We start from the raw sequence: 12911 nt of genomic DNA on the forward strand, positions 1-12911 counted from the left end.
GGCGGGTCAATGACCTCGCTAGTCTCACCAAAAGCGCAAAATCTCATCATTAGCCTAAATCGCTGCAGATCAATGCCAATTCCTCCCTGCAACTCTAAGTACAGCAGGACTGGCCGCACAGTATTGTATCACAGCCCTTTGTGAACTAAATCCATTTCTGTGGTTTTTTTTTAATCTGCCAAGTACCGAAACAAAAAAAAAACAAAAAACTTTAATTTAAAAATTCATTATAGTTTTCTGCTCCGTACCTTTATGTATATATTAAGTCTTCTGTAAGGGGCAAAAAAAAGTCTAAGTATTAAAAAGAATTTTAACTCAAGCGGCAACCCTAAGCGATCACGGGATGAATCGGAAGACAGTTAATGGAGGTTGAAAAAAAAAGTCCATCAAGTTCAACCTATTCTGAAATATTACACAAATTGCTTCAGTTTGCTACCGGTGAGCAGCGAGGTTTCTCTGCTGTCAGACAAAACTGTGCACAGGTAAAATATTTTTCTAGCGCCTCTGGGTCGCCTAGATAGCCCCCAATCCCCATATGATAAGACCAGAGATATAACCTCACACGAACGACAGGAAATCAACCACACGCAAATCTGGGATTTAATATTTTTACTAAAATTCATAGGGATCATAAGCAACAATGAGGGGACACAGGGTGGAATACTGTATATACCGAGACAGAATACATGATACTGAGGACAGGGAGAGAACAGACATACGTGTTATTTACCAGAGGGGGCAAATTGTGAAGAGAACGTATAAAGAAATATCGGGAAGAGAGACAATAAAAGGGGGGTGAGAGACGTCTTCATCACAAGGACAGTTAATAAAACTTAGGGGGGTTTTTTCATAATTTTTGTTTTTGTTTTTAACAGTTATCAAAATGACAGGTTTCCAGCAATTCTCAGTATTTACAATGCGATAAGCATTTGACACGTATGTACAACCTGCAGCCACCTAATGTACACGTTATATATACAAAGTCTCATGCACCCAACATCTAATCTGTGCACAAGCAAAACCAATCGTGTTTCAACGTCAACCCAAAAAAAAAAAAAATTTCAAAAAGAAAAATTTGAGAAATAAAAATACATTTAAAAATTCTAAATAAAATAAGTTTCTGGGGTGTGATGAAAGGTTTCCAGATGAAAGTGCCCCAAATCATCATGGCGGAGCAGGAGAGGGTCCTTTATGGGGTGGGGACGACAAGAGAACGTCATGCAGAGCAACCATAGGGGGCCAGGCTGCACCGACAGGGAGGGGATGAAATGTCCATGGACAAACTATGTACACATTATACAGAAAACTCCAAAGGCGGGTTGGTGAGTAAAGTCCAGCCCTGGTGACATCGACCATGCCTGGAGGAGAGAAGCTTCTACTGAAAGGAGACCAGAAATGGTCCATGTCTGGGCAAGGCGTAGAGATGCCCTTTTCTAGACTATCTACTATGGGCCTGTGGCTTAGCTTTTGAAATACCAGATGCCGCCATAAAGACCAGATCCTCAGGGTCTAAATCCGTTTGTCATCGGATATACGAAACCTAAAAACTGTTCGGTTTCAAGAAGCATCCGGCACTGGACTTGTGGAAGCCCCAGACAACTACGGGATAGGCCAGACATACGCAAAATGTGTCCTTGATGCAGGTGGATAAGGGAACGACAGTCCGGTTGCACAAAGTGTGTTCAATACCGGGTAGTGTACGTCGTTCCGCTCAACTTTGCCCGTTCCTATAAAATAGAATGGTGATTAACCTGCGATGCAGACACCGGGTTGGGGCAAAAAGACAGGGAATCAGGTGAAGTAGGTGTGTCCGGGTCAAAGTGATTGAGTGGCGCCAAGTGCTGTTGCCACCTACGCGCCACTGATAAGCTGGCCCTAAAAGTTATCACTAAGTTAGTAAAAGTATCCTAAAAGGAGATATAAAAACCTTACCCCCGAATCATCTTCTGACGGCAGCCAGGTAACCCCACGACGGGTACTAGAGCTACAATAAAACAATAATCACAGCACACTGGCGATGTGGCAATAAATCAGGCTCAACCAGCCCATTCAGTTCTACTGAACATCTACAACTCCGGCAAATCTAAAATCCTAGCTTTAAAAATAGTTAAAAAAATAAAACGAACATGGGGAAGGGGGTCTCTTAGTTATTCTACAATAATATCCAATAGTTTACTGGCGCTCCAGTGACAGGAAACAGGAGGCTGGACTAAGTACCGTAAGGGATCCTACAACCTGTCCGTGCACTCGTAATACGTTCCGCGCGAGACCGTAACACCGCTAGACAATAATGTCCAGTAAGTGGCTATTGCGGCTCACAGCGAAGCAATGGCGGAAAGGGAGGAAGCCCCAGTACTTACGGGCCCAGAAGGCCACTTCGGAGGGCACCATACAGTGTTAGTGGACTATTTACTACTAAAATGTCAACCCTCTTCTGCGGCACTATTAGGATGGCACTAAGCCAGCTCCCGCTTACGGGTCATTCATTAGAACTCTAGGAATATCCATCCGACACAAAAAATGCATTACCAACATTTAAAACAGTGGTTCCCAACCCCTGCTTAGCCCGTCAGGAGTGGCTGCTGCAGGGGGTCGAACTGGTTACGAAAAAAACCAAAAAAACACAACACACAATTGGGGACACCGGCTACATACACGCACAGTGCGGGCAGCCATCCTGTTTGCCAGATATTCCCGAGAATGTTTCGCCGCTTCTCAACGATGTAGGAGAGGCCACACGCTCGGGAATACTGGTCTGACGAACAGGACGGCTGCCGGCCTTATCTGCAGGTGACCGGTTCACTAACAATTAGCGGACTGTCAAGACAGCAGGGTCATCTACGAGCTGTCCTGTCCCAATCAAGGCCACTGTATTATCGTGCAATGCTGCAGCAAGACACAGACCCGAAAGGGCGTCAATACGGTTCCACCTCTCTATAGTCAATATTAGGATTTTTTTTCCAGCCCATGCAAACCATAGCCGTTATTACAACGTGATATTTCAGGCTGCCCCAGGTGATCCATTCGCTTAGGTGCTAAAGGTGGCTCGGGAGAAGCCATAAGTGCTTTGGATAGAACCCGAAGGAGCGGAGAATGGTATTGGGTGGGTGAAATGGATTCTCATCACTAAATACCCATTTAGAAGCACTATGCTCCCAACATGGAGCCTAAACCCCCACCCTAAGCTCTAGTACCTTCTCTAGGATGGTGCTGACTTCATAGCTGACTGGAGCACCCGACTTCCACTAGGGACTTGGACCAGGTAACATCCTTAGTGCCCGCTCTGTGACAGGCTGATAGGTCACTGGAAATTACTCCTCCCACGACCAGCTCATTATCAGAACAGTTTGACATTCTGGAAACGTCCCCAGACCGAGTCCTTACGTTCTTCTCCACTATCCCATCTACACTGCTCCCGGGTCCAGTCCTAGACCTGACGCCCATGGCACCACGTACCCCTCTACGTCTGAGGTCCTCTGCATACCACGGATGCAGTAACCACCCCCATGCCAGCTGCCCTGCTCACAATGGAAGTCAGAGGGAGGGAGGGTAGGGAAGGCAGGTGGGGGGCACACGTCCAATAAATACATTACATTCCTCTTCCCACAGGGGTGTGTAGTGTATAAATCTGTATTCCTGACATGTGCCAGCGCGGACATGGTCTAGCAGCTAACGTGGGGCAGCAGGCTACTTGAAATATCACTCGTAGAGGCTACATTGCCGGAGTGGATGTCATGTTAATATATGCCCTTGTCACCTTCCTAATCCCTCACACGACCTAATACCGCGGAGGTCAGAAGGTGGGAGGAGGCTACATGCAACTTCTCTTCCAAATCCGAGTCAGGAGCAGCCGCGGATCTCCCCGCACTGCGCACAAACACATCAGAAGAAAGAGGTCACGTTGTCTGCACCCCCCTCCAGGACAGCCAGTCACCAGGGCTGAGTAGACATCATTCCAGGGACTCCGGAATTCGGGAGCACGGCGGTCACTGCGGCCGTAGGATCTGACAGAGGGCAGACCTGGCAGGTCCCTGTGGTGGGGGAGGAGAGAACAGAAAGAAGACATGTGGATGAGTTAGAAAGTTTCGGTAGGGGAGGAGGGGGAGAGGGTGAGATGGTTTGGGGGCAAATGCCAAGTCACAGAAAGCATTATAAGGCGCACACAGCATATAAAGCAGAGCGGGGGGTGAAGAACAGATGGAATGAAGGACTAGTGTTGGTTTGGCCCACACACAACAACATAATGACAGGACACAGATGTGCTAGAGAGGAGGAGGAGGCGGAGGAGGAGGAGGAAGGGCTACGGGGCATACCCCAAAACCCAGCAATGCTCAGGACAGCTTCCCGCTACCAACAACACATGCAACCCAGGGAAAGGGGAGGGAGAAGGTAACTAGGCTTCTTGCCTGTGGTCACTGCAGTGTGGGCCCCTCGGGCAGCCCCGTAGCCCCCGACATGGCGTGTGTGTGCATGTGGCCGCTCAGCTGTGCCAGGGTTTTGCAGTGTACGCTGCACAACTTGCAGAGGAAGCTGTCTGCCCGTGGGCACACCAGACCGTGGTGCTTCACCGAGTGGACCCGCAGGTACGCAGCCGTGGCAAAACCTGCACGGGGGGGAGAAGCAAACGCCACTTTAAGGCCGGGCCACAGGCATCGCTCCGTAATTAGAAAGTGACCTACTGACCCATTACACCCACACACCCCTGTAACGGAACCGGTAAACAGAACAGGTCATCATTTGTATCACACTTGGGACTTCCCTCTGGATCTGGCTCATCCACTACGGCCTCCTATGGGCTCATTGGGTCGCCAACATGAAGGGCATAGGGGTCCCAAGCCAGTATATTGCTATGGGGTTTTATTAGTATCTCTAGGGATGGCCATCGACCATCGATGATTTAAAATCATCAATGGTTTGTGACCAATGTCAAATACTTTTGCCATTGATGTGGGAGTACCAGATGGTTTCCCTACATTGATGGCATAGGAGAAGCGATGTTTCCTGTTTTTTTTTCCAAGGTGCTGGGACACGGCGCATAGCTCTGCCTGGAAGTCCCACCCCCCGTGTTCTGATTGGCCCACGGGCCATGCAGTCAAATATAATGGATGACCATCGATAGCTAAAACTATTGATGGTTATCCATCAAATAGTTTGCCACTATCGATGGCTGGGTGCAGAATTGCCATCGATGGCGTCCGCACCGATGGCCATTCCTAAGTATCTCCCAGGGGTAACTGAGGGGCCATTCTGGTCTCCAGTTTAGGCCACACAGCCATGGTGGGATCAGGACTCCTCTATAATGGAGCCTTACACCTGTATAACAGCATAGACAGGGCAGCTATTACACCAGTGCTTCCCAACCTCAGTCCTACAGGAACACTAACAGTCTAGGTTTTACGGAGAGCCATGCTTGAGTGCACATGGCTGAATCAAAATATTGGAGGTACTTGTTAAGTTACCTGTGTTGAAATATGGCTATCCTTAACACCTGCACTGTTAGAGTTCCTCGAGAACCCCTTTCTTATACAATTTGTAGGTCTTCATTAGAGATGGTCTGGAACTCAAGGATTCCGCTACTCAAACTGACTTTTGGGTTAGCGGCGTAGCGGACATAGAGAGGGCTGAGCGGACCTAAATTCCGACAATGGCCCTTATTCAGATCTGATCGCAGTACAAATTTGTTCTCAAAATGGACAAAACCATGTGCACTGCAGGTGGGGCAGATGTAACATGTACAGAGAGAGTTAGATTTGTGTGAGTTATTTTGTTTCTGTGCAGGGTAAATACTGGCTGCGTTATTTTTACACTGCAATTTAAATTTCAGTTTCAACACACCCCACCCTAATCTAACTCTCTCTGCACATGTTACATCTGCCTCACCTGCAGTGCACATGGTTTTTCCCATTTTGAGAACAAATTTGTACTGCGATCAGATCTGAATAAGGGCCAATACCCTCCCAGTATCGCTCCATATCTCAGACCACAGAACATTCTTTTAGTTCTTTTCTTAATGAGTCATGTTATGTTTACCGGTCTTCTAAGTTCTATGTACATAGGCCAGGTCTGCCCCTGAGGAATCTAGCCCCACCCACACGGACCTCTTTATTACTAGAATAATTGCACTCTACCAAAATGTATTCATGGGTCTGGTTCCAGCATGCAAAATACTAAATTATATATATATATATTTTTTTCATAACATCCCACTCAAAATTATTATCATAACCCCCCGACCACAAACAGGGCAACCACGAATTTCCACACCAATGACACCAGTTGATCAAACAATCACTCAGACATCTAAGGGCCGCGTGTGGGCTCTCAAACACAGACCCCCCCACCCCGCCAAATGAGACTTGGCCGTGAAGAGCATCGCTGGATATTGGGATATGCCAGACTATGGGCTTCATACGTGTAGTGAGGGGCTGATTATGTATGCGGAACACAAACACTTGTCAGAAGTCTTACCTTTGTTGCACAGCTCACACACGTGGTTGGGGCCCTGATTGTGAACCTTCATGTGATCGGTGATGTACGCAGCACTGAGTAGCTTCCCGCACACGTGACACGGCACCTTTTCCTCGTGACGCACCATATGGGCCCTCAGGCGGTCCTTCGTGGCGAAGGCGGCTTCACAGGTCTGTTGGAGGAAGAACAACATAACTTAGGAGAAAATTCTCAGGTCAGGATTGAGGACAACATGCAAAGGAGACACGAATACACGAATGTCCACCAGAGGAGCACAGAAGAGAAAGGGTGTGATGAAGAGTTTGGGAAATACCTGGCATTTAAAAGGGCGTTCCGTGGAGTGAACTTGTCGGACATGACTGTTCAGATGATCAGGACTGGAAAACACAAAAAACAAATATCAAATAGATTTTGCTCTTAATGTATACTGAAAAAGTTGACTTTTAAATTGTCAATAAACCAAAGAACATTGAAAAGAACAATAAAAAATTTCCAACACAACTGCAATAGATACACGGTGGTCGGGGAATAGTGTGGCCAAGGTCCAACAATGTCTTACCGAGAGAATCCTTTCCCACAGTGGCTGCAGATGTAGGGCTTGTGCACGGTCCCATCATGGGAACGGACGTGGTAGGTCATGCGGTCCTTGCGCTTGAAGCGTTGCTGACACACGTGGCAGGAGTAGGGCTTCTCGTCAGAGTGCGACAATTTGTGTCGGTTCAGGTGGTATACATCTCTGAAGGCTTTTCCGCACATCTCGCAAGCATGATTTTTCCGCACCTTCTTCGCCGTGGGTGAAGGCCCCGGGAGAGAAAGCGTGGAAGGAGAAGTGGGGACCTCCAAGGTCTCGGTCCCACCAAGGGTTCCGGCAACACTGAGCAAACTGAGGGGCACCATGGTAGGCATCTTGACGGCAGGTTGGGCTCGGGCAGGTTTAGTGCCCGTGTGGATAGCTTCGTGTCTTCTCAAGTTGTAGCCGTTCTTAAACTCTTTGGAGCACAGGGAACATATATAAGGGCCCCGGCTTTTAGACTTCTTGGGTAGTTCCATGACCGGGTGCAAAGGGAGGGCTGTAGAGACAGAGGAAGGCTGTGACGTAACAGGGGATGGTGCCATCTGCTGGGGAATGGACAAGCCGGGCACCACCTGCTTGAGTGCCGCAGTGTCGACAGTGGAAGGGTGTTGGGGTGCCATGGTGTGCACCATTGTCTGGGTGAGGGATCCATCTGGCGAGCCGGCAACAGTAGCAAGTACTGGTAAAAGTTCGACTTGTAGCGGTTCAGCAGGGGGCGGAGGAGGGGTCTGGAGGAGGAAAAACAAACAAGGAACTCACAAAAATATCCCAAAAGTTCCGCTATTGTCCCAAAAAGTTACATAACAATTGAACCTGATTTTAAACCAGCAGCTGAATCAGTATCGTTACAAGAAATGGACGCATCGCGCAGCGACCACAGCAACCTGCATCTTACGTATCACATTGCAGAACACACACGCGCGCGCGCGTTACAGCGCAACAAAGTAATAAAGTGCACCAACATCACATAACCCAGCGCCAAAATCTGTTCCGCTGAGCATCTGGGCAGGGGGCACACACACTGCACCACCTCTCAAACCAGCTTATCGTTACCAGGTGCAACACCAACCTATAGGATGGCATGAGCCCTCTTGCACTGACCTGAAACCCAGACCAAGGGTTTAAACCTTATAACTTAATCTCACCCGTCACTTCTCCCTTACGCACTTCTACACTCAACCAACTCACGGTCACCCTCGAGTGCAAGCTCTTCAGGTCAGGAGTCACTTTCTTAAGCAGTTACGTGTTTTCCTCGCACTGATTGCACAGAAATATCATACACTTTTTTTTAAAAGACAAAGAAATCTCTTTTAAATGCATCACGATGGTGGCATACAGGGGTGTAAATTAGGGACGGCACGGCAGGATATATGATCGGTCATACAGTATACGGACACTCGCACATGGAATTTTTTGTGTAACACACATGACATGTGCACAGAACACTTGAGCGTGCAGTTTTACAGCTTCTACCCCATGGATATACAATTCACAAGCAGCGTATGTTCTATAGGGGAGCACCGACTCCCCCCAAATCTGCACCTCCTTTAACCCATTCTACAGACAATGGGAGAACCTGGCCACACCATGATGCCGGGGGTCTGCCGACCTCCACACACCAAATCCTATTACTGCGTTATACACAACAGCATCTTTAGACATACAGGTTATTGCACACGTACAGACACAGGAGCCCCCCCAGACACGGTGGGGAGACCTCCCTCGGCGGGGAGAACATCATATCGCCTAGCTATTTCTATGAAAGGAAAGAGGGAGAGGGGAAAGATGGGAGGGAGGGGTGGTGATTTAAACACTCAACACCATCTCTCTCCTCTCCCTCCCTCCCTGCAAAAAAAAATACACACTCACAGGCAGAAGAAGATGCTAATTTCCAGGGCTCCGCTGCTCTCTGTTCTGCAGCCGTCTGGACCCCCCTTATGCACAGATAAGATGATGCATGCACCCAAATACATCCCCACCACCTCCTCCTCCCCCCAGCTGCAATCCAACAACACAAGGCACGTTACCTGGAATATAAAGCTGGTCCAGTTGGCGTCCATACTGGAGGGGTAGGGGATGGGGGGGTGGGAGAGAAAAAAAAATCTTTTTTTTTAAATATATATATTTAGTGTGTGTGTGTCCTGGTCTTCTCCCCCCTCTTCCTAGCTCACTGCTCCCCCTCCCTTCCCTGCTTTGCTTTTGGATTTCTGCTCAGTCTCAGTTGCAGATCAGTGCCCCCTAAAGGCTGCTTGTTGCTTTTTTTTTTCTTGTGATTTAAAAGGGGGGGAAAAACCCATAAAATACACACTGCATTGAATAAATAATGATCAGGGCTGCAGTGACATCATTGCTCTCCTCCCTCCCTCCTCCTCCTTCCAGCACAGATCAGGATGGGAAGCCCCCCCCCCTGCAAGGCTGCTGCTGCTTATGCTCCCCAAATCTCTCTGCTCCCTCCTCCCTTTCTGATTATTCCTGCATTATTTACTACCCAAAATATGGCAGCTGCTGTGACCTTTCACCCCCCTCCTGCTGCTGCCTCCCTGCCCCCATCTGACAAAAAAAAAAATCCCTTGGGTCTGAACCATCTAGCAGTCAGGAACAGGGGTGGTGGGGGTGTGTGCTAGGCACCAGGTCTGCTGCTGCAACATGCACAGTCTAGGAGTACTGCAATATTATGGGGGCATATTCTGTACCCCCACCCTGCAGATATAGGACTGAACTAAAAGGTAGACAAAGGAGGGGAGGGATTCTTTGCAAACTGCTGCTACAGTCAGTGCAAAGTGGGACAAGCATGCATTGTGCAAAGTGCTAACCTAGGTGCATGCTGCCCATAGCTGGGGGGTGATGGGTAGGTGCTAGCCCTGCTCTCCTCACCCCCACCACGGCAACTTCTCTGCACCAGCCGCGGCTTTGAAGGAATGAGAACAATGAAATATGGCTGCACGTCCATGCAGAGAGCAGACACAACATCCCTCCTCCCCCCGGGGACGCAATGGTCTCTCCCGGCTGCATTGAGGAGTCTCTTAAAGGGAACGTTCGGGCTTCCTCCTCCCTCTCCCAGGCTCAAGTATTTATTTGTCGGCAGACAGAGTGAGCGCTGAGCTCTTAAAGGGACATCACCGCCTTCTGCTACTGCTGCATAGGATAATGTTACATTGTGACCACAGCAGTGATACATATAGTAACACCCGGGCCGGGGGGAGACTGCGAACACATATGTACACTAGAATAACAACAATAAACAGTATGCGACATAATAATAATAGCTTATAGTAATAATACATCACACACAGCACAGTAATAATACAGCACATATAGCATAGTAATACACAGCATATAGCATATAATATATAGCACAGCAATAATACAGCACATAGCACAGCAATAATACATCACATATAGCACAGCAATAATACATCACATATAGCACAGTAATAATACAGCACATATAGCACAGCAATAATACAGCACATATAGGACAGTAATAATACAGCACATATAGCACAGCAATAATACATCACATATAGCACAGTAACAATACAGCACATATAGCACAGTAACAATACAGCACATATAGCACAGCAATAATACAGCACATATAGCACAGCAATAATACATCACATATAGCACAGTAATAATACATCACATATAGCACAGTAACAATACAGCACATATAGCACAGTAATACACAGCATATAGCATATAATATATAGCACAGCAATAATACATCACATATAGCACAGTAACAATACAGCACATATAGCACAGTAACAATACAGCACATATAGCACAGTAACAATACAGCACATATAGCACAGCAATAATACAGCACAGCAATAATACAGCACATATAGCACAGTAACAATACAGCACATATAGCACAGCAATAATACAGCACATATAGCACAGCAATAATACAGCACATATAGCACAGTAATAATACAGCACATATAGCACAGCAATAATACAGCACATATAGCACAGTAATAATACATCACATATAGCACAGCAATAATACATCACATATAGCACAGTAACAATACAGCACATATAGCACAGCAATAATACAGCACATATAGCACAGCAATAATACATCACATATAGCACAGTAATAATACATCACATATAGCACAGTAACAATACAGCACATATAGCACAGTAATACAGCACATATAGCACAGCAATAATACATCACATATAGCACAGCAATAATACATCACATATAGCACAGTAATAATACATCACATATAGCACAGTAATAATACATCACATATAGCACAGTAACAATACAGCACATATAGCACAGTAATAATACATCACATATAGCACAGTAATAATACATCACATATAGCACAGTAATACAGCACATATAGCACAGTAATAATACATCACAGATAGCACAGTAATAATACATCACATATAGCACAGTAATACAGCACATATAGCACAGTAATAATACATCACATATAGCACAGTAATACAGCACATATAGCACAGTAATAATACATCACATATAGCACAGTAATAATACATCACATATAGCACAGTAATAATACATCACATATAGCACAGTAACAATACAGCACATAGCACAGCAATAATACATCACATATAGCACAGTAATAATACATCACATATAGCACAGCAATAATACATCACATATAGCACAGCAATAATACAGCACATATAGCACAGCAATAATACATCACATATAGCACAGTAATAATACATCACGTATAGCACAGTAATAATACATCACGTATAGCACAGTAATAATACATCACGTATAGCACAGTAACAATACAGCACATATAGCACAGCAATAATACATCACATATAGCACAGTAATACAGCACATATAGCACAGTAAAAATACATCACATATAGCACAGTAATAATACATCACATATAGCACAGTAATAATACATCACATATAGCACAGTAACAATACAGCACATATAGCACAGCAATAATACATCACATATAGCACAGTAATACAGCACATATAGCACAGTAATAATACATCACATATAGCACAGTAACAATACATCACATATAGCACAGTAACAATACAGTACATATAGCACAGTAATAATACATCACATATAGCATAGTAATAATACATCACATATAGCACAGTAATAATACATCACATATAGCACAGTAACAATACAGCACATATAGCACAGCAATAATACAGCACATATAGCACAGCAATAATACATCACATATAGCACAGTAATAATACATCACATATAGCACAGTAACAATACAGCACATATAGCACAGTAATACACAGCATATAGCATATAATATATAGCACAGCAATAATACATCACATATAGCACAGTAACAATACAGCACATATAGCACAGTAACAATACAGCACATATAGCACAGTAACAATACAGCACATATAGCACAGCAATAATACAGCACAGCAATAATACAGCACATATAGCACAGTAACAATACAGCACATATAGCACAGCAATAATACAGCACATATAGCACAGCAATAATACAGCACATATAGCACAGTAATAATACAGCACATATAGCACAGCAATAATACAGCACATATAGCACAGTAATAATACATCACATATAGCACAGCAATAATACATCACATATAGCACAGTAACAATACAGCACATATAGCACAGCAATAATACAGCACATATAGCACAGCAATAATACATCACATATAGCACAGTAATAATACATCACATATAGCACAGTAACAATACAGCACATATAGCACAGTAATACAGCACATATAGCACAGCAATAATACATCACATATAGCACAGCAATAATACATCACATATAGCACAGTAATAATACATCACATATAGCACAGTAATAA

At 45.3% G+C, this 12911-nt stretch overlaps 2 protein-coding genes across 5 annotated transcripts in view; one reads left to right on the top strand and one right to left on the bottom strand.

Moving 5' to 3' along the window:
- PAGR1 (PAXIP1 associated glutamate rich protein 1) overlaps window positions 1-12911 on the top strand; it is a 153662-nt gene that overhangs the window by 80863 nt on the left and 59888 nt on the right. The gene's annotated exons all lie outside the window — the stretch shown is intronic.
- MAZ (MYC associated zinc finger protein) lies at window positions 595-9960 on the bottom strand. Of its 4 annotated transcripts, none has more exons than XM_083152413.1 (7): window positions 9856-9960; window positions 9070-9103; window positions 7028-7770; window positions 6782-6845; window positions 6469-6640; window positions 4407-4603; window positions 595-4031 (listed from the first exon to the last, which is right to left on the bottom strand). In XM_083152413.1, exons 2-6 carry the CDS (start codon window positions 9100-9102, stop codon window positions 4413-4415), a joined length of 1203 nt encoding a protein of 400 aa, XP_083008539.1. In that variant the 5' UTR covers window position 9103; window positions 9856-9960; the 3' UTR covers window positions 595-4031; window positions 4407-4412. The 4 variants fall into 4 exon arrangements, with proteins under 4 accessions (XP_083008539.1, XP_083008540.1, XP_083008542.1 ...); XM_083152414.1 differs by having other exon boundaries at window positions 9917-9935; XM_083152416.1 differs by lacking the exons at window positions 9070-9103; window positions 9856-9960 and adding an exon at window positions 8912-9052.

This window comes from Crinia signifera, chromosome 7 (assembly GCF_055691185.1).
Source record: "Crinia signifera chromosome 7, ASM5569118v1, whole genome shotgun sequence".
Lineage (NCBI taxonomy): Eukaryota > Metazoa > Chordata > Amphibia > Anura > Myobatrachidae > Crinia > Crinia signifera.